Genomic DNA, 27457 nt, shown 5'->3' with positions numbered 1-27457 from the left:
GCAGGACGCCGCCCGCCGACAGACCGCCGCCCCGCCGTGAGGACTAACAGTCGCTCCCTCTCCTCGACCGAAGATTGCCCCCGGGTCCAATTTCCAGCAACATATATTATTTTATAATTGAATTGGTCTATCAGCTCAGGGGTAAGTCCGGTCGAACCAAAAGTTTTATTGCTTTTCTTTGCGGGGCTTCTACGGAATGATCGAATCCACCCACCGCGTGAGCCGGGTCTCGCGCGTGAAGCGTAAGCTAATGGATTCCAAGTCCTTTGGAAGCTGGGATAACTCCAAAGTGATAAGTCGATCTACGGATCCGGCTCGTTTTGCCGTCCACGGGAATAATTTAAATGCACGTTGGTTTGGTATTCTGGAAGGGAGCTTCGTTTGGATAATTTTATATCGAATGATTGCCTCTCTTGAATTCAATACCAACTACAACGTACACCCCAACGTCCCAAACGGGCCCACCTTGGGCCACGATCCATGTGCGTGGGCCAGTCTTGTCGTTGAAATGGGATAAACAAAGCTATTCACGATTCCATCAATCAAATCGAAGTTCTTAGCACGTGAAACTCGCTTACTAATAAAGGGGAATTGCTAAAAAAGAACCGCAAGCGACACCAAGCCAGAAGCGGCTTATGGTTGGATTGAATACGGCGGCCGCTGCAGAAGTAGTCTGACCCCACGAATTTCACAATTTTGGAATCCAAATTTTCCTAGATCATTTCAAGTTTTATCAGAGGAACTCTAGAGACTGAATTATGATGGCACTATGAAACTATGTTTTATTTTCCTTCAGATGTAACCGAGAATTATGACCGAATTATCTTTCTTTTTCTTAAAATTCTAATTATCGAAAAGAGGACGAACCCTAGATAACAAATATTAGGTTGGAGATAATTATTATGAGAAAAAGATGGGAAGTCCCTGCTAACTTATACATTTTTGAGAAAAATGTATGCATAATCTTTATTATGCTTGCAATTTCTAGTTTTTCATTGATCTAATAAGCATGGTGTATCTTTAGTTTGAAGATATTTTTTATGAGAGAAAAGTGTATTTCTTATGAATTCTTTCAAGTATTTTTCTTTCTCAATAAAAACCTGAAAGCAAGATTTACCATAATGCCCATAACATATGTAATAATTACCATAGTATTTTATTCCACACGTAGAAGACAAGTATCAATTATGCTAGAAAATCACTGAATTCTTGATGAATACATTGAAGGCCTTAATTCATTTAGGGCTCCTTTGGTTCGTGGGAAAAGAGGGAAAAAAGTATGGTCAACGGAAAAGTAACGAGATGTCACTTGTTTGGTTGGAGTTTTCAAAGAAGAAAGATGGAGTTGTATTTCCATAGGAATATGATTCCCACATTTCATGGAAAAATCTTTCCCATAAGAAACATGGAAAAATTACTTTTTCATGAGGCGGAAATCACTCCATCTTTATTTGTTTTCCAAAAAGACCCTTCAGCATTAAAGAGGCATTAAAGACCTAATTTTTATTAAGAGTATAATAGGAATTACACATAACTTTCTCAGAAAAGTGGATGATCAACCAAACATAAGCACTCTGGAAATCTGTCACTTTTCCATGTTTAACCAAACATGCCAAAAGTACATTTCCAAACATTTTCTTCCTAGGAATCTTCTTTCCAAGAATCATATTCCTATGAGGAAAAATACTTTTCGCGAACCAAACGAGCCTTTAGCTATGCCTACCCTACTACATCCAAGGGCCTAAGAATGAAACTCAGGTTAGTTGATCCAGGTAAAGGGTAAATCAAACTCAACTTCACCAGCAAAATATCTAATCTTAACTTAGCCGTTTTCAATAGATTCAAACCGAATATCATGCAGCTTGGGACAAACTGGTTCTTAATAGATAATAATTGAAATTTCAACTCTGACTGGCTTTGGCTCAGAGAGGTTTGCAAGAGTTATACGATAAACTAAAAACTTCTTAAACAGAAACTTGGACCAAGCCGAAATGTGTTACTTTCCAAGTTATCAATCCAAATCTAACCGGCTCTAGGTCACTTAACATTTTTCACACAAATTCGACCAAATCAGCCATGCCGCAAGTCGGGTGAAGTAAATGAGTTTGGGTAACCCCAAACCAAGCTGCACTCAGAGACAAAATAGGTACCACTAAAAAGTTAGAAGGGCACCAAGTATCACTTACAGAAGAAGAATGTCATCCATCTCTACATTTATCACCATCAACAGCACGTCAGATGATGCAAAAAGAGGCTCCTCAAAATGGATATAATTTGACACTTCTCCCGTTTTAACTTTCGGCCCAAATTTAATCAGGCTTGAAGATTTGAGGTCTACGCTGACATGCCAACAATCCTAGCCCAAGCCCGAAAAAGCTAGCTGGGCTAAGACGGGTCAGGCAGGCTATGCTAACTTTGCCCAGGTCTACCAGGGTCATGCAACTATTAGTTGTGTTCTTAGAATGTCACGAGATCTTAACCAATAAAGTTCAACTTAATTGCTTGGTCATCAGTGCTTAGAGCCTTAGGTTTGTTTTATTTTGTATAGCCAAAGAGTCATTGCTTGGAAACCAAACAGCTGAAAAAACTAAAATCTTTGCAGTGCTAGATTGCGACTCATACATTGACTTTGCCTTCTATAACATCGTCTAATTGCTCATGAATTAGAAAATATCCCCCCCCCCCCCCCCCCACAAAAAAAAAAACTTTGACTGGCCATTTCAAGATCCAAACTCATCGAAACCCTACATTAACAAGGGTACGACATACGCCAAAAAATTACTCAATTAAAAAAAAGATTTTGCATGTATACTCTCCAAAATATACAAAATTGTATGAATACCCTCGTAAGATTACTATTTGCATGTATATCCTCATAAAATACTTATTTTGTGTGTATGCTCTTCTTTTTCTTTCTTTTTTATGTATGTACCCATACCATCTAACGCCATTAAAAAATAAATAATTTAAATTTAAAATAAATGAAATACCCTTCAAATAGATGTACAAAAAGAAAACTTTACAAGGATATACATACAAATAGCAATTTTGCAAGAATATTCATGTCATTACGCATATTTAAGAGGGTATAACTTAAAAAAACTCTAATAAAAATGATTAAAATTTAGTAAAATAATTCAGTTATTCTTAATAAAAAAAGGTGGCAAAAAAGGATTAGTATTATCATGTCACATGATCTCATGTTAATATTAACTCTTATAGAATGATTCATATTACTTTTACGAAATTCTTGCCTAAAAAACAAACAACTCAACATTTAAAAATTACTAAAAAATATTTTACTAATCTAAACATCTATAATTAATTTAAATTTGATATGCTTAAATATTTTAAACTAATAAAGAATATATAGATGTTATAGATTCAATAATGATAATTATATCAAAATCAAATGGAGAATAGCATTACCAAAATGATTACCTAATATTCCAACTTGACCGAGTCATGATTTTTAAAAAAAAAATTGACAATGTAGCTCAAGCTTCTTTTAACTCATCGATCCAACTGAATCATAAAAGACTTAGCAAGTTCCAGTCGAGTTTTGATTTTTGTTAATATATTTTTTAAATGTATATTCTTTTAAATATGAAAAATTGCATGAATACTTTCGTAAAGTTACTATTTGCGTGTATTCTCTTATAATTTTTTTTACATATCTACCCATAAGGGTATTTCAGTTATTTTAGTTTTAAGCTGTTTATTTTTTAACGACATTAGATGGTACAGGTACATATGCAAAAAAAAGAGAGGAAGGATTTACATGTAAATAGTAATTTTATGAGGATATTTATATAATTTTATATATTTAGAAGGGTATATATACAACCTCCCTATAAAAAAAAGGTACCTTGTATGGAAAAGTTATAGCCTCAAAAAATTTGATGAGCAATTTAGCTTGAATGTGATGGATCATGTTCTCGTATCCTCTTCAGATCTATGCGAGGCGGCCAAAATAGTCCATAACGTGACTAGCGATCCTCATGAAGCATCTGAAATGATATGTAGATACCCTGCAAGAGAAGATGTCTTCCCATGTATTAGCAATAAAGCTTGTTCATCAAATAGAACCAACTTCCTCAAGAGAATAAAATGTAGATTGACATACTAAGAATTCTCCAAATGTTATAGAAGTCTATAAAGTGGAGCGTGTTTTAGCTGTGCCCAGCTAGAGTAAAAATGTCTACTTATGATGAGAGAGTTGGCTTTGTATGAAGTGTAGATGAGAGCTCCTGGGTGGCTGTAATTTTAGAATAAGTTATGTAAATGCACGTGTACTCAGCAAGCATTATTAGTGGCATGAGTCCCAACTGAACGCAAAGAAGACAAACAACATTAACTGCACATAGAGTAGACAGCAAGAAGAAATGGAAGGAGCCAACATTACCTTCCTGCATTGTGAGAAGCTGTCTCTCATTTCAAGATATGCATACAATCCCCTTATGGTCTTCCAATAAATCAAAAAGTGAACTTCAGCCAGCAAGAGATACTACCATGGCATGCCCAAATGCAGAAAACAAGAGTATCTGAACAAAAAAAAAGAGTCAGCGGCCAGAAGAAACAAAGGAGAAAAGGATGCAATCCCTCAATGGAGAAGGCAGCCTCCTTAATATAGGATATGCATATAACACTATAATCTTCCACGACATCAACAAATAAGTTGAAGAAGAGTTCCATCCCAGGACCAAATGCAGAAGCTACAGTAAATGCCCTATGGATCATGATCCTTCACTCAGTCTAAAATGGGGCATACAAGACTATCAATTGAAGAATATTCTTAATAAAAAATTGTAAAAACAACTGGACAGAGAAATCTAGCTTAATAAGCATCAGAATCTTTCTATAGAAAATGGCGACTTTGTAGCTGTTTATTCCCCAATTCCTGAGCTTAGGTTCATATCAATTAGGAAGCATCCAAATTTTTGCATCTTGCACTATTAATTTGAATCAGGAACTTGCATTTGGCACTGATTTATTCATTTAAGATTCAGTTCATTCTACAAATTTTTACCACCAGCACATTCTTTAACAAATGGGGATAAACTGGGATATATAAACGAATAAGATTGTGATATTTTACCTGTATGACTTGGAAGCCAAAGCAGTTTCCCATTTGCATGATGGCCTGAAAACTACCAGAAGTCCTTGCATGAACAAATGCCTTCTCTGAAATGGTGAAATCGGTTTCGATCCCTTGCAACTATCTCTCTACCAAAAACTTCAGAAACAGCCTTGAGGAAAGAATGACAATCGGTACAGACACGAAGGTTCTTAGTGATTCGAATTGGTGAGCCTTGAGTGGTGCTTATCAAGCCAAAGGCAACAGCCAGCTTCTCGCTGTGTAGGAACAGAGAATGCTCTTTCTCTTCCTCCTCTATGTCAAACAAGACTTCCATGGTACCCGAAACATGACCAGCAGACCTTACCCGTTGGCACATTTCTTCCACCATCATATAAATCTCGTTTGTTTGGAGATGTGATCTGTCACCTGCAACAAACTGGTGAACTGTTCCATTCAACTCAATCCAACTTGCTCCTGGAGCTTTCTCAATTCCTTTGGCTCTCATCAGGTTTCTGACCTCCAAGGCATCATCCCACCTTCTAATGCCGGCATACAAATTTGACAGCATCACGTATCGGCCACAGGAGTCAGGTTCCAATTCGATGACATGTTTACTGGCCTTCTCTGCAAGTTCAATCTCTCCAAGAGCCCTACATGCTCCAATAAGACTAGCCCACAGTACCGCATTTGGCCTAATGGGCATGCTTTCTATAAAAGCCAGAGCATCTTGCACCAACCTTGCTCTACAAAACAAGTCAACCATGCATCCATAATGCTCCATCCTTGGCTGAATTTGGTACACATCTTGCATCATCCTAAAAAGTTTGATACCCTCATTGACCAAACCTGCATGACTGCATGCAGATAAGAGCCCTATAAAAGTCACGTCATCAGGCACGATTCTCTCATTCAACATCCTTTCAAAAAGCTCCAATGCACGTTCCCCATGCCCATGCATTGCCAGTCCACCAATCATCGCATTCCATGTGAAAACATTCCTTTCCTTCATCTTCTCGAAGACCTGCAGAGCAAAATCTAAGGCCCCACACTTTGCATACATGTCCGCAAGAGCAGTCTCAAGCACAACGTCTCGCTTCACCTTGTATCGGTTTATAAGGAGGTGGACATATTTACCTTGATCGAGAGCCCCCAACTGAGCACAAACCAATAACACTATCACGAGGACCACCTCATCCGGCCAGACCCTCTCACGCTGCATAAGTCCAAACAACTCCAAAGCATCTTGAAAACTCCCAGAGTTAGCCAAACCTGAGATCATGGTAGTCCAGGTCACCGAGTCCCCGTCATCCATATCATTGAAAAACTTCCATGCTGATACCAAATCTCCACACTTACAATACATATCAAGGATTGCATTGCTCAACTTGAGGTTGTTTGTCAAGAAACCAAGTTCACTCGAGTACGAATGGAGCGACCGTCCTCTCTCCAAATCACCCAGTCGAGAACAAGCAGAGACCAAACTTATCACAGTCACAGCATCCGGCCCGACGTTCTTTGCTTTCATCTCCTCGAACCAATCAAATGCCTGCTGGAAAAAGCCCCCATGAACATAACCTCTTATCATGACATTCCACGACACGACATCCCGAGAGGGATTTCCGTCGAACAACTTGTGGGCAGCGTCAAAACACCGACAGTTTGCGTACGTCTGAATCAAAGAATTAAGCACGAACACATCAGACTCCAGCCCAGCTTTAACCGTCTCGCCATGAAACCGCATGCCGAGCCGGGGAGCTTGCAAGCGAGCGCAGGCTGTGAGCACAAATGGGTATGTGTGGTGATCGGTCCCGACGCCGGAATGGACCATGAGGTCGAAGAAGGACAGGGCATCGGAAGGGTTGGGGCCTCTGGCGTGGCCTCGGATCATTGTGTTCCATATGAAGACATCCGGGCTGTCTAACTGGGAGAAGATTTTCCGGGCGTAGTTGAGGTCGCCGGAGGGGGAGACAGCGAGGAAAGAGAGGAGCTTGCTGGCGAAGTGGTTGTGGTGGAAGAAGGCGGCGCGGAGGAGGACGGCGTGGGCTTGCTTGCATTTGGGGATGGAAGTGCAATGCTTCGCCAGCCAGTCCTTGGGGAGGTATTTGATCCATAGCGACGATGGGATCATTACACCATGAGCGGCGATCTGGTTAAGGATCGAGATTTAAAAGATCGGAAGAAGCTTGAGTGCGAGTTTTGGTTCCATGGATCGAAAGAAATTACAAAATTCTAAAAAAATTTCAAATGAGCAGGTGTGAGCGGGAGGGTAGAGGATCACCGAGAAGCGAGCAGCAAGGTTGAGACATGAGACGGCATGAAGGGGACCGGCGTCTAGAGTCAAGAGTCAATGGGCACGACAGCTCACGGGCTTCAACGCCTTGTCGTGATCTAGATGGGTCTTGGCCTGAATCCGGATTTGGGCCCAGTGGTTAGCGGAGAAATGAGGGGCAAGGGGCCAGAATTTAGCGTTGTGCCTCAAACAGGGCTATAGCCCAGGTTTATCGAGCCTGAAACAACATTGTGAACCCAAAAGTCCGAGCCCACACTCGACGGCGTCGCCATGGAAGTCAATATTAAGGGGATCGCGAGTCTAAGGACCAAATCCTTTTGGGTGTTGTGCCTGCGGAGGAATGGGGCACGTGGGAGTCGTCTCGTCCTCCGCTTCCTCTCTTCCGTGCTCTCGCCGCTTCTCTCTCGCCAAACGCAGGCCCAGGCGTGCTGTTTCCTTCTCAAACAGTGAGTTCCTCTCTCTCTCTCTCTTACTCTAGCTGTGGATAAAATTGCGCAAATGATCCCTCTCTCTCTCTCTCTCTCACAATCATTCGATAAGCAAAGACAATTAAACTTTAAAATTGGCCTGAATAAAATTTAATTCCCCATTCCCTCGATGGCTTCTATGAGTTCTATCATCCCTTATCTTCTCTCCCGTATACCTGTTACTGAACGCTTCTTACCAATTTGGTCCAACGATCTATTTCATTCCATAAGGCTGTTCAAATTTTACATTAAATCAAGCGGTGGAACATCCCAGATTTACCGAGGATCTTGTATTCTGAAGCGATATCTTTAAACGTATACGGATAAAGGCCAGAATCTATAGTCCCATCACATAAACTTACGCTCATGTCACTGCATCTCATGTATCTCCCACCTTTAGGGATGGTTGTATAGATCCCTCTTTGTGAGTGTTTCAGTTCTTTTCTTTGAGCAATCTCTTTGTGAGTTTCTTGTAATCTTCACAATTTCCATCTATCTTCTTTTAGGTATCCCCTTGTCTTTTGAAACTTCACAAAGTTGCGCCCTCTCCAATGGCTCTATGAAAGATCAATTTGATACCATTTTTTTCTTTTTAGTGAATCGCCGACAGTTATTTTCTTGATGCAACTTCTAAGCTTTCTCAAATGTCCTCGTTTTGTAAATGCCTTTTTTATTATTATTATTATGTGTTCAAGCTTAACGTTCTTATATCTTTTAAGTTCATCATAAGCGCGTCGCCCTCATTTTTGTCCTCCACTTCAAACCATACAGCATATCTAGCCATTGCTGCTGTCTTATAATGCTTAATAAAATCCATCAAGATGCATCCATCTCCCAACGTTCCACAAACACGTATTCTCTTTATCTACCCTTTTTTGATTCTATAGGATGCTTTGGTGATGGATGTGAAAAAATAATCATCATCCATTATATCTTTTGGTGCCATAAGTATGGCATTGGCATCATTCTTTGCTTATCTTGATTGAACATATTGTTATCTTTATACTACAGCATTTTTTCCATGGTTCCTATACAGAAAGTACCTTCATCCACATCATATTGATTGACTTTGCTCTAATTGTAAAAAGCCTTAAGGCATTCTATCAATACTTGTGGTGTTTTTGGCTAACTAGTGCGAAGGGGTTTGAGGCCAATGCTTTTTGTTGTTTTCCTTGACTCATTACTTATCAATTTCTAGACTATAGACATTTTGCACCCCTCCTTCTTATGTGCAGTGATGAAAATGTGACTCTCCTTCCTATTAATGCTACTGAACTAATTGTTAACTGGGATGCTTTGTGGAAGTTTTGACATGTAATCTTCAATGATGGCATGCCAAGCATCAAATTTATTTAAATTGTGCCTGTATTACCTATTCAACATGCTGCTTTTTATCTAATGTAGTCCTGTGTAATGCATAAATCTATCTTACAGGACTTCAGATTGTAATTCAATAACCTTCATCACTCTTTTATCAACTGACAGTGGCAACTATGAGTGATGACCCAATTCGTGAATGGATTCTCACAGAAGGAAAGGCCACTCAAATTACAAGAATTAGTCCCATTGGAGGTGGCTGTATCAATCATGCAAGCCGATATGATACGGATTCTGGTTCTTTCTTTGTTAAGACAAACAGGCATGCCAAGTTTTAGAAATTCACTTACAAAAATTAATTTACATTTTCCTTTTTTTTACTGTTACCTAGGAGAAACTATAATGTTGCTCCAATAAAGGGAAAGAAATTTTCCAAGTCATCAATATTTGACCATGCTGTTACCACACATTCATAAGACTAATTATAGATTCGCCATCCATAAAAGATCAATTATATTGAGTACTACTTGGAGAAATAAGGCTTTATTACATTGTCATGTTTATAGCAACAATTCTAAAATTAGTGCATTATTTGTAAACCATGATGACCAATTTTTAATGTTGAATAGTTAGAACTTGTGATCATATTTGAAACTAGATGCTCTGGGTTAATTCTCTTAGAGCTAAACTTTCTAATTCAGCAAAATGCTGGAAATGTTGAGAAGATATTGTAAGCTAACATATTAAGAAGAGAAGCAAAAGGAATTTTCCGTATACTGGAGCATCTTGATAAATTGGCAGAATTGAGCAAATTCAGGAGTTCGTGATATCCTGTAAGATAGTGGGAATTTATTGTATACCCCTTCATTAAGTCACCATTTTGATGGAAAATGTGATGGTAATGATATGATGAATTAAGACTAGTGTTGAGATCAAGGGGCAAGACTGGCTTTTATCATTATTTTCATTTTATTTTTCTTGGTTTCAAAGAAATCAAAAGATTTTAATGTGGAACAAGTGGAATGGGGATTATCTAAAACTTATGAGGCAGCAAGTCATTCTGTTGTTAGTGTACATGCAGCTACAAACTCATAATCTATTCACAGTTGTTCAAATGTTATCATTCATAATTTTCCTTTGTAATATCATTTTTTTTAGATTTCCTGAAACACAAATAAATGCTGTTTTCAAAGAATTCTCCTGATGTTGAATATGATGGTTGTAGGTTGTTCCAACACTCTAATATGTATCTGTTATCTTTTCCTAACCAGCCTGTCAATTCATTTCTTTGTGCTTTGCTAAATGATCATGCATCCTAATTATTCAAAATTGAGTTTAAACTTAAATACCATGGATCCATTATGAATTGTGGGATGTTTTGTATGCCACTATGTAAGCAACCTTATCCGTGTGAATACCTCACAGATATTCTTCTAGTGTTTATGCTGCTAGCTAGTGTTTATTACAGCATAATGTGTTCACTTCATGGTCCTATTGCCAATGTTTCATTATATCGATCAATCAAACCAAGCCTATTCGACTGAAATGAGGTTAGTCATGCACCAAAATTTAAATGTGAGAACTCTCCATGAATGGATTGAGCACATTATCTTACATAAACCTGAAAACTTTAAGATATATAAAATATTTCAAGGTTTTGCTTTGCTACTAAAACTTGCAGACTAGATTTATTGATTTATTACTCTCATAGTTTCTAGTTTATTTGAAAATGATAACATTTAAATATGAACAGGTAAAAGCAAAGGCTGACTAAGTGTCATAAGCCTATTTTTTCAACATCTATAAAATCATAATGTAGTGGTACATCTGCATGCAAAATTAAGGCTCACTGTTCTTAGATGATATTAGTTAATGGTCACTGAAGTTTGCATGCTCTGGATTTTGAAATTTATGGTTTCTCTGTTAATACTCTTGTGCTGGGATATACATTAATAAAACAAGCTTAATTTGACTTTAATCATATATTACTTTGTGCATCCATATATAGTTATTTATGAATAAAGCTGTTCTTATTTGCCTTTTGAGAAAAACCTCAGTTATGTTGCGATTTGACACAGCGCAATTGGACCATCAATGTTTGAAGGAGAGGCTCTTGGTTTGAGTACAATGTATGCCACCAATTCAATTCGTGTTCCAAAGCCATATAAGGTAATTAAACAACATCCAGTTCTTATTCCCCCCACCCCACCACACACAGACACACAATTTTCACCCTGAAAGGCCTCTAGTTGGTAAATGAAGTAACTTCTTATGATTTGAGAGTCTTGTAGGTTGGACCTTTGCCAACTGGTGGCTCCTATATCATCATGGAATTTATCGAGTTTGGAGCTTCCAGGATAAATCAGGTGACACTGATTTACAATACATCACCTAGAAGCTAAAATTGAAGATTATCTTTGTTTAACCATATCTATGTCCTCAGTCAGTTCTAGGAAGAAGGCTTGCTGAGATGCATAAAGCTGGGAAATCAGATAAGGGCTTTGGGTTTGATGTTGATAATACAATTGGCAGGTGAAATTTTTCACAAAGGTTGATTTCAACTAACATACTTCAAACACTTTGAAAGTCTTGCCATTTATTATACTTCAAATGTTTTAAAAATCTTGCCATCTGCATAACAATGTCCCTGCATTACCCTGCTTCTTTGTCAAAAAAGCCATGAAGTGATCATAGACCACCATTCTCCTTCATGTCCAAAATTATATGGGGGTTTTACATTCCCTTTTATCTTTGGATTATCTTTGGATTCTCTTCCTCTCATGCTTATCCTCTTAGCCTGTAGTGCACAAGCCTGTTTGTCTAATTGTTGTTCAACGTGTTGTAGTCTTACTTGCATTTGATCATAAGGACCAATCATATTAGTTGCTTTTGGTTACCATGCTCTGATACCTTTGATTGTCTTGCTGTAGTACTCCCCAGATAAACACTTGGTCTAAAGATTGGACTGAGTTTTTTGCTGAGCATAGATTGGGCTACCAATTAAAGTTGGCGCTGGATCAGTATGGGGATTCCAGTATATATGAAAAAGGTACTTCAGTTCTTGAGACTACTTGCTTTTTCTTTCTTTCCTTTTTTGGGGTATCAGTGAATGTGTTACGGTGTTATTCTAAAGATCCTGTTGGCATCCAAATATGTAAAAAACTTCTCTGTGTCTGTCTCTACCATGAACCCCCTCCCCATCCAAATCTATGTATATATACATGCTTTGGATGCTTGAGAAGTTAAATTCACAATACAGGAGACATGCTTTGGATGTTTGAGGAGAAGTTAAATCCACAATGGAAGCACATAAATGAAATAGCATTACTGATCATCATTCTTGTTAGGTAAAGCAATTGTTCAAAGATGGTAAATGCCACTATATTCAACTAGAGAAGTTTATGTAGTAATTTTTTTGGCCCTGCTAGAGAGGGCAACCTGAGGTAAAGCAAGACTTTTGTCATAGAGCAGAAAGAACTGAAGTGGTGTAACTCATAACAATGAGAAAAGCAGGGGGGGAAATAATCAAAAGGAAAAGGAAAGTATGAGAGTAAAGAGGTGCACAATTGCTATCAAGTTTGAAGGGTGATTTTTTTCTTTTATTTTTCCTTTTCACTTTGACAGGTCAGCGGATGGTAAAGAGCATGCAACCACTTTTTGAAGGTGTCGTGATCGAACCTTGCTTACTTCATGGAGACCTATGGAGCGGGAACATCAGTTGTGATAAGAATGGTGATCCTGTTATTTTAGATCCAGCATGTTACTGTAAGTTTGAATCAAACTGTTGCTTTGCAGCACATGACGGTTCATCATTCTCATTTTAATCTCTGATGATGAACCAAGTACTGAAATAAGAACTGCTATCTTAGAATCATTTATCATAATTTTTGAAAAGAAGTTGAAATAATGAACTCAAAATGTCAAAACAATTTTATGTGTTGAGAGGAATATATTCAATTGTAAAATACATAATATATGCACGTATACATGCATACATCCATGATCTTAAGGTCTGTATAGTTAGCTACATCTCATCTTATAATTGAGATGCGGGAGCTGGGGTCCAAGCATGTTCCTTAGTGAGCTGCAGCAATTCAAGTTGCGAATCAGGCTCAGATGCAGTATCTCAACCTGCAGTCATAATGACTCTGGCACAACAAGCAGCATCTCAAGATTGGCATGGACTCAGGACTCTTCTCTCTTATCTCATTCAAGCTCCCATCCTTCCAACTCCTCTCCCTTCCCTCTTGTAAGCCGAGCTGTTTCCCCTGCTCTCTGGTACTCCTATCAGCCGCTACAACACTCCCATGGGCCACCCTGGCATTCGGATCAACCATTCCTGGTTGGTCACCCTAGCACTTGGATTGGCCACCCGGGGCTCATATAAACAACTTTGGCGCTTCATTCCTCCACCCAGCACTCCAATCAGGAATTCCAATGGCTCCATTCAATTACTCTGGCACTCTGTTCCTTTATCTGAACGCTTAGATTAGCCATTGATGGAGAGGAAGGAGAACACTGTTCATGATGTGGTCTCCAAGACCAGTGGAGTCCATGTGTTGGGGCTTGCTGGCCAATCAAGAAAATCCAGCAAGTGTTCAAGAAAATGGTTTATAAGGTCTTCCTCAGTGATGACCTAGAATTTATTTGGTCATGTATAAAGACTGCTGCAGTAATGCCTCCTTGGTTTTTGATGAAATGACAGTCTTCCAAACAACAGAATAATAATTATAGCACATATTATTGCATTCTCCCAAACAGAGCTATTGCAATCACATGCATCTCTACTTGCTGCAAATTCAGCTCCATGCAGCTTCCTTTGCGGCAAAACTTCATTTGCAATGAACCAAATAGCTCCATCAATATTTTGAAACTCAACAAATTGTACCATTGAACTATCTTGCACTGAAATAAGGAGCCATCGAACTAACAAGGTTACAGGTTACAAGTGATAAAATATGGCTTGGAAGCATTTTGTTTCTTATAATAATTTCAATTTTGTTTGTGCACAGATGGGCACAATGAGGCGGAATTTGGAATGTCATGGTGTGCTGGATTTGGTGGATCATTTTATAATTCCTATTTTGAGGTATCATCTTTTCTTCCCTGTTTATATAAAATTAACAAAAGAGCAACTTGATGATTGCTGGGAAATGGAACTAGTTCAGAGGAGTTTTATATAGGACTCGAGGTGTAAAATTGACTGCGAATAATCAGGATTTGGCTTGTTGGTTATATATATGTAACTAGCATGAATTTTCAAGATCATAGATGAAGATGTTTCTTTGTGCTCTTAAAGGCAAAATTCCCTCGAGTCAGTCATTTTATGCAAGTCAGTAGGCTTTTTAGATTTTTATAATCGTAGGAAGTCTTAATTTGCCATAGGGATAAACACAAGAATGGAGTCCTTTTATTATAATAACAATAGGAGCCTGTATATATTATCATCTTGGTTATTTTTGCAAGTTAGACTGTATGCTCTCACTCGGAGATACTCAGTCTTATTCTAGGTGCATTAAATAAAACTTGCAGGTTTTACATTTTTTTTCTTTCATGTACCATACTTGTGAGCCTCTCCTATGTGCGATCATTTACTCTGGAATTCAACTATCTTTTCTGGAGTGATTTCTTTTTTCCTTTCATTCAGGTAATGCCGAAACAGCCTGGTTTTGAGAAGCGGAGGGACTTGTACATGCTGTATCATTACTTGAATCACTATAATTTATTTGGGTCAGGATACCGTTCTTCGGCTATGTCCATCATGGATGACTACTTACGGATGCTAAAAGCTTAGGCATTCTGTCTGATAGAAAAAGTTCCCATCCATCTTCATCAACTTGTTCCAATGATATGCACGCATTGCCGCATGTAAATTCTTTTGTGAATTGCTGCATCTCCGTTGGGGAAAACTTTCACCTGTTTACCTGTATATCCGTGTATTGCACTACATCACCTTGGATAATGTAAAAGTTAAGAGAGTCCGAAGGTTTTCATTGTGTCAGGATACTGTCTTTTGAGTTCGGGTAAGTGGGAGAAGGCAAGTAAAGCAAGGCTTGTGAAGAATGCAGGATATCTTTTGATCTGAATTCAGAATGTAGAATTATAACTTGAATAATTAATGCAGGTGCTGGGATTTGCTTCCCTTTTGGGATTTTGAAGTCGATATCATAAACTGAATTGGATACGAGATCACTAATCATCTATAAAAACTTACTGTATGTCGAGTTATTTTATCATTTCTTAGTTGAATTGCGAGGGAGTGCATGGGCGATCAGGAGCATTGGAAGGCAAGTTGGGAGTTCTAGCTCTTGTAGGCTGTTGCTATAAGGCAGCAAGTTTGATAGGTAGGTGGCGTTCCTTCAATAGAAGTGGTTCGGATCACTACTGGTGGCGATCACCTCTCGTGTGGACGCGTGCTTCGCGCTTTGAGGGATCGAACAGCCACTGTGAACCCTAAGAAGAGGTTTGGCTGGTAGCTGTACCGTTAGATTGCCTAAGTTTGGCGTCCTGAAGGAGCCCGTTACAACGGGCGGCGAGCCAAACCTTAATCTTTATTTGGGTATTCAAGTTTGCGAGGGCTGAACTTTTCCTTCTTCATTAGGTTGTAGGTGAATTTGTATCTTTAGTGCTTCTTAAACGGTAAATAATGATTGGCTTCCTTCGCTGCCAGCAGGGGGAACAATGGAGGAGGATAACCTGCCGCCCAATCCAAAGCCAACTGGAAACAGTATTTGAGTATGAAAAATAAACCCAATAAGTTGGTGGGTTTGGTTTTGGATTCCAAGGTTAGACCCCAATCATTGAGTCAGGTTTGGGTTTCAACGAATCCATACTCCAGAAGTTCAAAATCCGACCTGACTATTTTATATTTATATATATATATATATATATGGTTAGATTGTAGATGGAATTTCTACATCAATAATTCAAGTTGTTGGATGTGATTTATTATCTTTAGACTGCTCACCAAAATTATGTAATTCGGAAGTCTTTGATCTATATATCAAGTGGTCCAAAAATTGGATAGTATAAATATATAAATTATTTGATGTATATACTAGAGGTCTTCAAATCATTTGATTTTTGCTATGTAAGTAGTTTAGAAATAGTAAATTATATCCAACAGCCTAGATCGTCGATATGTGATCTTCATTGTCAGATTTAAACCTGACCGAATATAAGCGGATGCCCACTCAAATGTAATTAAATCCATCGCTCTCTCTCTCTCTCTACACACACATATACATATATACGTATACGTAAATACATGCATACAAACATACATACGGATACTTACATTCAGTAAATAAATATAATATATAAATATATCTTTATCAATTTTTGATTATAAAAGGAAAACAAATCAAGTAGAGAAGTAAAACTGTAACTCATATTTTTCCACTAAATTTCTGTCCATGCCATTTGTAATAGCCTATTTGTAATATATGTTTTTCGAATACTTCATCTCTACCCAAAATTTAATCCAATATTGAATATGGGTGTAAAGGTTTAATTAGATTTGGATTTGGATCTAATGAATATATTTTGAATTTAGGTATGGATAGAGCCAAATCCGGACTCAACCTGTTCACACCCTTAGTTACCGGTCTCCTTCCCTCTATTTACCGTGTATATCCCCAATTTAATGCGATTCAATTCAATTTATTGTGATTATTAATTCTATCCAATTTAATGTCATTCAATTTAATGTGATTATTAATCCTATTCAATTTGGTTTACCAGGATGATTTGATCATAATAGACAAGTTTTCTTACGTTTATTTATATTATGAATGAAATTTGAATTTCAAATTTTACTCGAATGCATCTCCTTTTAATAATTTCTGAAATATTTTATCAGTCAACTTTTTATAAATATGTATTTTGCAAGTTCTGCGCATTCAATACCTCTTTTGAACCTCCCATTAATAGATATATGTGGAAATAAAAAAGTGGAGCATATGATGGGCTGATTTCTAGCTTAGTCGTCTCCAACCGTTATGAAATGCTCTATTTATTTATTTACCTCAATTGGAAAAGAAGACAGACAAGACAATGGTGTAGTCCCTCTGAAACTCCTTCTTCCTCTGTTATTCTCCCATACATGTTATCTACAATTTTCACATTTCCTACACGATAGTCTAAGCTGATTCAGGTTATATTTTTTGCATAAAAACATAATTGATCTTTTTTGCAATGTTAACCGTAGGATCACACATCACACAAATCTTCGAGCACTTTAAGCTTATTCATTTATCTATCTGTATAGATTCATATAAAGAAAGATTTTTTATTTTTTTTTTCCGAGGAAAGATACACCCCTAACCCGGTCTGAGCAGTCCGAACGCATTGAAAAGTCGGTGCTCGGTATTCTTGCACACGTGTACTAAAGCAGAGACGAAGGGGACGTTATATTGTATCTTGGAAAAGGCGTCGCACGAACGTAGCGTATGAAAGGGGGCACGAGTCTTTCCTAAAGACGGCGCCTATGGGCATGCCTTGTTTCTTCGTGCTTAGACACCAAGTATACGAAACCTTCTTCTCGATTTACGTCTTTGTCTTATCCTATTTTGATCTATTTTTCAATCGTAAGATGGGAACGCGTAATTAACATGCAGATGTAGTCGCCCTTTGACTAACTGCACATTTTTTATCCTATGTTGATGCGAGAGGAGGGAAAGTGTGGTCAACGGGAAAGTAATGAAATGCCTCTTATTTGGTTGGAGTTTTCAAAGGAGAGAGATGGAAAAGTTGTATTTCAATGGGAATATGATTCCCACATTTCATGGAAAAGTCTTTCCCATGAGAAACATGGAAAAGTTACTTTCCCATGAGGTGGGAATCACTCCTTTTTTATTTTTTCCCAAAAAGACCCTTCAGCATTAAAGAAGCATTAAAGAGGCATTAAAGACCTAATTTTTATTAAGGGCATAATAGGAATTATACTTAACTTTCCTAGGAAAGTGGATGGTCAACCAAACATAAGCACTTTGGAAATTTGTCACTTTCCCATGGTTAACCAAACATGCCAAAAGTACTTTCCTAGGTATCCTCTTCCTAGGAATCTGATTCCCAGGAATCATATTCTTAGGAGGGAAAATACTTTCCGCGAACCAAACGAGCCCTAGAAGATAAGAGCAGGAGACTAGCTATAGGTGCCATGTTTTCTATTTCACTTATGTGATTACTTGTTATTAGGCAACCCAAGTTTTGGATGGTGGCTGATTCAACTCACTGACAAGGTTGTAAACAAGGAGAGCTCGAGCAAACAAAGCCTTGCCAGCTCATGCTGGACATGTTTTATAACTAAGTCGAGTTCAAGTTTGCTCGTTTGATTTCGAGCTAAACTTGAGTCGTTGACATTGGGCTTATTTAAAAGATTTTAAGAGCCTTAGATCTCTTAAAACTTTTATGCAATTTGAACTAATTATATTTTAATTTTACAATCAAAGAAGTTCTTAAGTAAATTATATTATCTTTTACATGATAAATATAAAAAGTATTTGTAAATGCTAATTAAAATATTATAATAATTTATTAATGTCATGTTTAATCAAGCTGAGCCTGCAAATCTATCTCTATCTCAGCTGATTTACTAATCAAGCAACTTAAATATAAGTAGAAATTTAAACTGGATATAAACTAGTTGTGAATAATTTGGTTCTTTGATTTTCAAAGAACCAATATCGTCCTGTCTTCAACTAAATTTGGATCAGCTGGGTTGGCTATGTGGAATTTGATTAATTAGATGATGATGAGTTATACAGGTAATTTAAGCTACTTCCATTGGGTTGCCATTGCGTATGTTCGAATCAAGTCTAGATGCAATTACACAATTCAATAAATTTATTAGCGTTATAATTGAATGAAATCTGTATATATGTACCAAAGAAATACAAATGAGATCTTTTATCAAACTGGGTTCGGGTTGGGTCAAGTTAGGTTGGGTTTGTCCTCTAACTCGATTTGGTATTTCAACTCAAGTTCAACCTAACTTGTTGAACAGGTTCGGTTGGTTTCATCTCGATGAACCCTAACCCATATCGGTAAGTTATACCCACAGAGGCGGCATTGGACTGACAGCAACTCTACTCATCCCCATCCCTCGAACAAAAATCATATGAGGCGGGAATCCTATTTTGCCATGTTTCCTCTAATATCCATCTTAAAAAGAAAACCTAAAAGTTAAATACGAGCATAACTTCTCTTACTAACGGAGCTTGTCAATTCGGTAACTCTATAAAAAAATAGAAAAAAAATGCACAGATTAATAGAGATCACTCCACTAAGAGAGACCATCCGCATCCTTTTTTCTTTCTTATCATGCCTCTCCTTCTATCCTCTTTTGTATCAAGTCGTCTATCCCATCCGTAAAATTGTTTTTCGTCCAAAGTCTCTTTCTCCTCCTCCACATTCTTTTCTTTTTCAAGATATTTGCACCTAAGAGTTTATGGAATCTAAGAAATGATATATAATTTTTTATATCAGACAAAGCTAGAAAATTATATACCAGTATTGATGAACACTATATTTCGAAAACTATGTATCAACTTACCTAGAAGAGTGTATTGGCTTGTTAGATGACTAATTTGCTCGGTGTACATTATCTGGCTGCATAGTATATACCAGTAAAAAGTATATTTAGAAAATTATGTATCGATTTATCTGGAGGTATGTATTTGATTACTGTTGGGTATCTATCAAGTAAGCTTGTCGTATGTAGCAAGAAATCGATAAGTTAGTATCACCGGTTATATAGTGTATACTAGTGAATATAATAGTTTGAAAGTTGTGTATCAATTTGCTTAGAGATGTGTATGAGGTTGCTAGATGACAAATTTGCTAAATATGTATTATATAGTTATGTACTATATACCGGTAAATATCATGTTTTAGACCTCAGGGCTGAGTTAAGGGCGGCATAAGCCGGTCTGGGTCATGCTCGGCGCGTGTTGCAAGTTAGAACAGTTATACTTGAGGGTGATTCGGCTATGATAATTGACTGGATCCAGGAAGGCACCAACAGCGTGGGTGGGTACCGCCCCTTTCTTCGAGATATCCAGGCCGTGGTTAGTAGCAGCATGGCATTTCAAGCCGTATATAGAGAGGCTAACGGAGCCGCAGACTAGGTAGCCTCACATGTGGCCAATCACTCTCGGCGTGCTTTATTGGTTGGGAAGAGGGAGCCTAGAGCGCTCCCTAATATGTTATTTTTTTAACTTTTTTGGATGTGTCCGTTCTAGAGCTGTACGAATCATACACCATATTTTAGAAATTATATATCGATTTACCTAAATGTGTATATTAATTTGCTAAATAACTAATTTACTTGTTATGTATTATTTAGCATGTACCGACAAAAAATATATTTTTAAAATGAGGAAGAAAGTAGATGCTCCATATTTTTTTCTTAAAAAATTTAATTATAGAATTGATGAGTCTGTCCGTACAAAAATTTATAATTCTTAAATTTTATATTTATGAGGGGTATTGGTGAAAAATGATAAGATAAAAAGTTTGTTTTTTTGAGACATCTGTCCCATATGATTTTTGTTCCCAACTTCCCATCCCTCCGTCATACTTGAATGCACTGCCGTAAGCAAGCCAGCTTTTTCATGACCGGCCATTTGATTCGTGGAAGATGTCCTCGCAAAGCCGATTGCGAACCAAACAACGCGTAGTGGCGCCGGCTCCTGCTGTAATCTGTGTTCGAGCTCTGGCCCGCTGTGCTTGCTGGGCCTCATCGCATGTCATCTCTCGGCGTGACTCCGGGATCCGGGTTGTGGCCAGCACAAGAAGTCGAGCAGCGTGATGTGAAACGGGAAGGAGGATGTAAAGCTACATGTCGTGAAATGGACATAAACTTGTGGCCCGCTCGGCGATGTGGCCCTCCCTTGTTTAGTCACCAGTCTTCTCAATTACATAATAAATACCAACTTTTGGAAAAATTTCTCCCCATAAGATAAAACTACTGCAATTTTTTGTGATCCTAGCATCTGCACGACTCTTTCCTACAGATTCATTTAATTGAGATATATCAGATTATAAAATAACATCTTATTTAAAAAAAATAAATTTTACTATACTTGCTTGGTAAAAAATATTCTTAAAAACATCAAAAAAAATTATATATAGAAAAAAATAATTTTATATAAAAATATTACCAAATTTTCAACAATATTCTTAAATAAAGAGTTCAAGTAATAATATATTTTTCTCAGTCCATTCGTTGGTCGTTTATGGTCCACTTATATAAATGGTGTCAATATTAGCTATTTTGAATATTGAAATATATTTACATAAGTTAATAATATATTTAAATTAATTATATATGTATATATATATATTAGAAAATATATTTCTTATCATAAATAAATTTTAGTATGTTATAATATATAAATATATTTATAATATATGAAAATAATATTAATATAATATATTAGTATAGTTATTATTAATTATATAATATAAATATGATAAAAGTGAGGGTGTTTGCATTAAGATTTTTTTTTTTTTTTTGCTAGAGCGGGCGCATCATACTACACGAGTACGGATATAAAAATAATATTTTCAGGTTACCTCTACTCGGTAATCCGGCATGGAAAAACAAATACTGCCATTCTCATGGTATTTATTTTATCTTTTCTTTACCATCTCCATCATTCATTTTTAGTACCAAACATGCTAATATAATATAGGGTTTATTTTTTCATGCTACATTACCCCAAACCAAATGGGCTCTGAGAATTTTCCTTCTTTTGCATTATAGGATGGTACTCGTTAGAGTTATTCTCAATTTTCATGGGATCATATCTTATCCCAAGAGCTTTTTGTTTTTCAAATAAAAGAAAAACAGTAAGAGTCCGATAATGTGAGAAAGTTGTATATGTGCAAACAGGGGCGGCCCAAAACATTTGGAGGCCTAAGACGAACTCACAAAAAGAGGCCTTTTTTTTAAATAATGAAAATTTTTTAATAAGTATAAAATACTTTAAAATTGGACCTTTTTCCACTATTAAGTCTCTCAACTTTGTATCAATATTTTTCCATTGAGCAGGATCATATAAATTTGTAAGAATAGAACTAGTTTCACAATATTTTTTCTTATTTATCCTATCTCCATCCGATTCTTCATTGTGCTCTTCACTAGATATTGTTTCAGTAGATGTTTGAATACTACTATGAATTTGGTTGTCAATTTTATTTTGTTTCGTTCTTTGTATGTCATTTTCTAACTCTATTTCGGGTGCATGCTCAGTTGTTAATTCTTGAGTTGAATTTGATGTGGTTTTTTCTTTGTTTGTGACAACAAATCTATCTAGAGCTCCTTTTTGAGATTGAATGAGTTTATCAATTTTTCTTTTTTTTTTGAGTTTTTCATACCCACATTCATATTTTTTATTAGACATTTTCATCTAAAAAGAATATTATCAAATAAAACAATTAAAAAAACACCACAAACAAATTAAGATATAAAAAAGTTGAAAACGATAAAATTTGATTGTGTCAAAAAAAACAAACTCAGGCCCCGACAAGTAGTGCCGAACTTGACGGGGAGAAGAGGCCGAATAGTGCCGAACTTGACGGAGAGAACTCAGAAGAGGCCGAACCGCCGAAATCACAACCAACCTACAATTAGACAAAAAAAAATAATTGTAGTGTCTCTAACTTGAATAAATCAAAATTAATTGGATCCAAAAATTAATCAGTTAGCCATATATTCTCTTGACTTTTTTTATTATTGTATAACATTAAATGTAATAAGCCAATAACAACAATATGGCATATGAAAGAAACTCTATTTATATATAATTGTTTGGTAATCACAGATTCACAGAACTATTAGAAAATAAAACAACAATCAACAAATACTTTCATGAAATAATTAGTGAATAGTGATTAGTCAATATAAAATATTAAAACTCACCCTTAGCCTAAGCCTGGGATTTGATTTTGGCTGCCTTTGCCCTTTGGGATTTGGGATTTGGGAATAGTCGAGCTGCCGAATGATGCTCCACTCCGAGTGGAGGACGGGAGTCGGGAGGAGCCGACGAGGCGACGAGGCTGGAGCCGCGGAGTGACGAAGCCCGGAGGGCCGGAGGTCGGAGGAGCCGGAGGCCGGAGCCCGGAGGCCGAAGCCGGAGGCCGGAGGCCCGGAGCCGGAGGCCGGAGGCCCGGAGCCGAGGAGCCGGAGCCCGGAGGAGCCGAGGACGGCGAGCAGAGCTGGAGAGGAGATCCGGACTCCGGATTCCGAAGCAGGGGCGGTCGAGGCGTCGAGCCTCAAGCCGTCGACGGTCGAGCCTCCCGACTGCCGGTAGAGAAGGAAACTAGGGATTAGGGAAGGGCCGAACTGCCGAAGAACTGAAGTGAAGAAGCACTGAGGCCTGAGGGGAGATCGGGAGAGCCGGAGAGGAGAACGGAAGTTGGAAGGTACGCTCTGTTTTTTTTTTTTGTGCTTTGAAGGGTTCTGCGGCTTCTGGCTTCTGCCGACTGCTTTGAGAGGAGAACGGAAGGCACGCCGTACGCCCCGGCACCCCGTCCCGCTCTGCCTGTCTCAGGTCCCTAACGGATCATAGGCTCGTAGCCTGTCTCAGGCTCTCAGGAGGCAGCAGCATAGGCATAGCCGTCGGCCCGCGCCCGTCGCCTCGTCGGGAAGATGGGGACTGTAGCAGGCCGCCGTCGCCCGTCAACCCTGCAGCCAGCTTTCGGATGTGACTCAAAAAAAAAAAAGACTCTTCACGAGTCGGGCGGGGGGCCTTCCATGAGCCGGGGGCCTTAGGCGACCGCCTCGGTTGCCTAAGGCTCGAGCCGGCACTGGCCGCGGTGCGGGGCAAGTCTATATAGGTAGAATGCAGTACAGGTCTAATGCAGGATGTGTGGCTGTCATAATCACGAACTGTCAGGACTGTCAGTTGTTGATATTATCAACCCTTATCGACCTGTGCCAATTATTTACCACGGCTGGCGACTCTTCGGTTGGAGTCGAAGTCGTTCACCTCAGTTTATATCCAAGGACAAGAAGGTTGATCAAACTTGAGATCAAGGTGTTCGGTATTTTCTCCATTAGTTTTGAAGAAGACATCACTTTCTTATTAAAAAAATTAGAAATATCATGAAATATAATGAAACAAGAGGAGAAAAAAAAGAAGAATAAGAGCACACAATATTTAGATGGTTCAGTTTCTTGACCTACAACTATAAGTGAAGACAATACAAAAGTTTTACCATAAAAAAAATAAAAATTACAAAATATAAGATCGCCTCACAAACAATGGAAGCTAGAACCTGGGTGCAAATTTTAGATTTGAAGTTATTTCAGGGCAGACTTAGATCAGGTTATACCTAAACCCAACTCTTTATCTACTTGCAACCCTACCACCTATGCCATGTGAATATAGTCCGACATGCAAATAAATCGAAGATGATGCACATCTATATTTATCCACGTACAATTTTCACTGTACATCATTGTCAGGAATTATGCTGCAATGCGGCGTCCAATGCCAGGTGAATCTGAACTTCTGAATAAACAATATGCTTGGTTTAGCCAAGACTGGTGCCCACGTTGCTCCAATACGAAGGCTCAAAGTTGGTCCTCATCCAAAACATATCAATATAAGTATTGTTTGTCGACCCCGCCGTTCAACTCAATCATCGTACAACCGAGATTAAATAGTTGCCGTTAGAAGATGAACGGTGAACAAACAGTACACATTATGTATAAAATTTTGTATATAGTTATAAATTATCTTGTTTGATGGACATTTTTTTTTTTTTTTTTTTGATGACAACCATCGAGCGCTGCATGATGCTTTAGAGTACGACACATTATGTACAGTAGACCATCTGCGGACTGCGCATCTGGAGGCGTTTTTTATTTTGTAGCATGTAAGTTATATGACTAAAGGGGCTTAGAGATTTTAAGTACAAGGCTCATTAATACGTCACAAATGTGGCCCGGAACGGGTGACATTATTAATTGCTTCGAGTGTTGACATTTTGAAATTATGTGATTTGATAGGTGATAGTGGTAATAACATCGGAACACAAAATTGTGGCACGAGGTGGTTTGCCCTCCAGGTAACAGCTAATTGCTAGAGAGTACCCAAAGCGCGTGCCGCGCGGAGGGCACCCCTTCCTCGGCCACTCGCTGTCGGCGAACGCACACTCCCCGCGAAAAAACCACGCTTCTTACCGTCCTTTAAATTCCCATTCCTTCCTACTCTTCCTCCCTCCCTCCCTCACTCACCAACTTCCACTCCATCCCATTATCCATTCTCCACTCCCCACTCTCCTTTGAACTTTGACATATCTAAACTTCCTTCCATTCCTTCACCTCGGCCATATCTTATCTTGTAGCATGATAATTATATTTTAGATACAGGATATATAGAACTCTATATGGCCGACCACCGTCATTCACACGGGCAACATCCGGACCACGTGCGTGGCGGCGCCCGACCATCTCCACTCCAAACACATGAAGATGTCTACGGCGCCGGTGCACCGCAGATCGAACAACCCCCGCCTACCCCGACCGGCGGCCGCATGGGGACCGACAGCCCGGCCGCCTGGAAGCACCCGAGCTACCGCGGCGTCCGGTCCCGGAGCGGCAAGTGGGTGTCGGAGATCCGCGAGCCCCGCAAGGCCAACCGCATCTGGCTCGGCACGTACCCGACCGCCGAGATGGCGGCCGTCGCCTACGACGTTGCGGCGCACGCACTCCGCGGCGCCGACGCGGTCCTCAACTTCCCGGATCGTGTCTCGTCCCACCCGGCTCCCGCGTCGACCTCGCCGTCGGACATACGCGCTGCGGCCGCCGCGGCTGCCGCGGCGCTGCTGGAAAAGCCTGAGACGGAGAAGGATGCGGCGGCGGCGGCGGCGGCGGCGCAGGTTCCGTCGAGACAAAGCGAGGCCAGTGGGTCTGGGCAGGGAAAGGAGGGTGAGTTTATGGACGAGGAGGCGATCTTTGGCATGCCCAACTTGTTGGCCAGCATGGCGGAGGGGATGCTAATGAGTCCTCCGAGGCTGAGCCCGACTGGTTCCGATGACTCGCCGGAGGTTTCAGAGGGGGAAAGCTTATGGAGCTATCCATAAACTTAGCAGCTGGCCCGATTGTTAACGCTTTCTATAGGATTATGAGAGGGGAGAGGAGGAATCATGCACGAGTGGGTAGAGGGACAGCTGCCTTTCCATTAGTAGAACTTTGTGGAATGCCTACTATTGTTTTGAGTGTGTGAGAACTACTAGAAGTCTAATATGAGTACATGAGGTCTTGTTTTCTGGTACTTGTAAATAGTTTATATGAAACCAAGCTTTAATTTTTCGTGTCGAAGGGTTTTGGTGCGTGGTTGTCAACATTTGGCCGGTGTGATGATTAGCGGATTTTTCCTATCATGCAGGATACTTTTGATCTCAGTTTCCCAGGGCTCCAAGTTCTAGGGCTACTGAATTTTGAAAACGCCAGAAGCAGAGAAAATTGAACAAGATCGACGCCCGTAGCGTATGACAAGTCATTCGCAGTTTATCTATAAGAATTGCTCAATCCTAGCTCTATTACTCTTCTCAATACTAGGAACGAAAGGCACCACAATGACCTTCCTATTCGCAGTTCGACAAAGCAAGATCCTGGGTCAAGATCATGGAGTCACGGCTGCACTAATCGCTCTAACTGCCTGCAGATTATGCTCTATTTAGGTGTGGATGATTGCAAATTTAAATCCTTGTAAACCCTTCCATATTTTTCAGAATTCAGATGCTTATATCTATGGAGGGTTAGGGTTAGCCGTTCTCTCTCACACATACAGACTCTCTCTCTCTCTCTCTCTCTCTCTCTCTCTCTCTCTCTCTCTCTCTTTCTCTCTCGCTCGCTCGCTCACACTCACACATATATGCAGGCGCGCGAGCACACAATTCTTCCTGCAATTCTTGCTCGATTAAATTCTCTAACAATCAACATAGACAACAGTTATCAGGAACTCATTGGTGCGTACACGATGCTTATAACACTGATGGTTTCAATGTGGAATAAAACTGAAATAGGACTTCTAGGTTATTGAATTGAAAATATTTGTCTCTCTCTCTGTGTGTGTGTGTTCATCTACTGAATGACAAACTCTCAGAACATCGATTAATGATTGAATTTTACCACGAACATAAGGATAATTTGCTTTTATTTCAACAGGGTCCTACCCATTATCAAAGCACTGCAAAACCATTTAACTATGTGACGAAATTCTGATCAAGTTGTCTGGAAGGCCATTGTTTTGAGCAACCGTACTCGCACTGTTCATGTATAAGGTG

The 27457-nt window shown here is 38.9% G+C and overlaps 2 protein-coding genes and 1 pseudogene across 6 annotated transcripts; 2 read left to right on the top strand and 1 right to left on the bottom strand.

The window, feature by feature from the left end:
• Positions 1 to 2860: 2860 nt before the first annotated feature.
• On the bottom strand, positions 2861 to 7442 carry LOC103711155 (pentatricopeptide repeat-containing protein At1g08070, chloroplastic pseudogene; annotated as a pseudogene). Of its 2 annotated transcripts, XR_015988087.1 has the most exons (4): positions 7359 to 7442; positions 5099 to 7226; positions 4406 to 4544; positions 2861 to 4031 (listed from the first exon to the last, which is right to left on the bottom strand). The product of XR_015988087.1 is annotated as a pentatricopeptide repeat-containing protein At1g08070, chloroplastic pseudogene, transcript variant X2 (transcript). The 2 variants fall into 2 exon arrangements; XR_015988086.1 differs by lacking the exon at positions 7359 to 7442 and having other exon boundaries at positions 5099 to 7352.
• Positions 7443 to 7625: 183 nt separating this feature from the next.
• On the top strand, positions 7626 to 15295 carry LOC103711130 (protein-ribulosamine 3-kinase, chloroplastic-like). 3 transcript variants are annotated; one of them, XM_088723663.1, is made up of 9 exons: positions 7661 to 7816; positions 9323 to 9476; positions 11233 to 11323; positions 11446 to 11520; positions 11598 to 11686; positions 12085 to 12203; positions 12779 to 12919; positions 14167 to 14243; positions 14802 to 15295. In XM_088723663.1, exons 1-9 carry the CDS (start codon positions 7711 to 7713, stop codon positions 14946 to 14948), a joined length of 999 nt encoding a protein of 332 aa, XP_088579789.1. In that variant the 5' UTR covers positions 7661 to 7710; the 3' UTR covers positions 14949 to 15295. The 3 variants fall into 3 exon arrangements, with proteins under 3 accessions (XP_088579790.1, XP_088579789.1, XP_088579791.1); XM_088723665.1 differs by having other exon boundaries at positions 7679 to 7816; positions 9272 to 9476; XM_088723664.1 differs by lacking the exon at positions 9323 to 9476 and having other exon boundaries at positions 7626 to 7816.
• A 10096-nt stretch (positions 15296 to 25391) lies between these two features.
• Positions 25392 to 26495, top strand: LOC103711129 (ethylene-responsive transcription factor ERF027). Its single transcript, XM_008797147.5, has one exon. The coding sequence runs from the start codon at positions 25556 to 25558 to the stop codon at positions 26249 to 26251; it is 696 nt and encodes a 231-aa protein (XP_008795369.3). The 5' UTR covers positions 25392 to 25555; the 3' UTR covers positions 26252 to 26495.
• Positions 26496 to 27457: the final 962 nt, after the last annotated feature.

The sequence above is a fragment of the Phoenix dactylifera genome, chromosome 6 (genome assembly GCF_051530095.1).
Source record: "Phoenix dactylifera cultivar Ajwa chromosome 6, Ajwa_hap1_PhDact_Kaust_v1.1, whole genome shotgun sequence".
Lineage (NCBI taxonomy): Eukaryota > Viridiplantae > Streptophyta > Magnoliopsida > Arecales > Arecaceae > Phoenix > Phoenix dactylifera.
The sequence above is the reverse complement of the archived record's forward strand: the minus strand, read 5'-3'. Positions and strand labels throughout refer to the sequence as shown.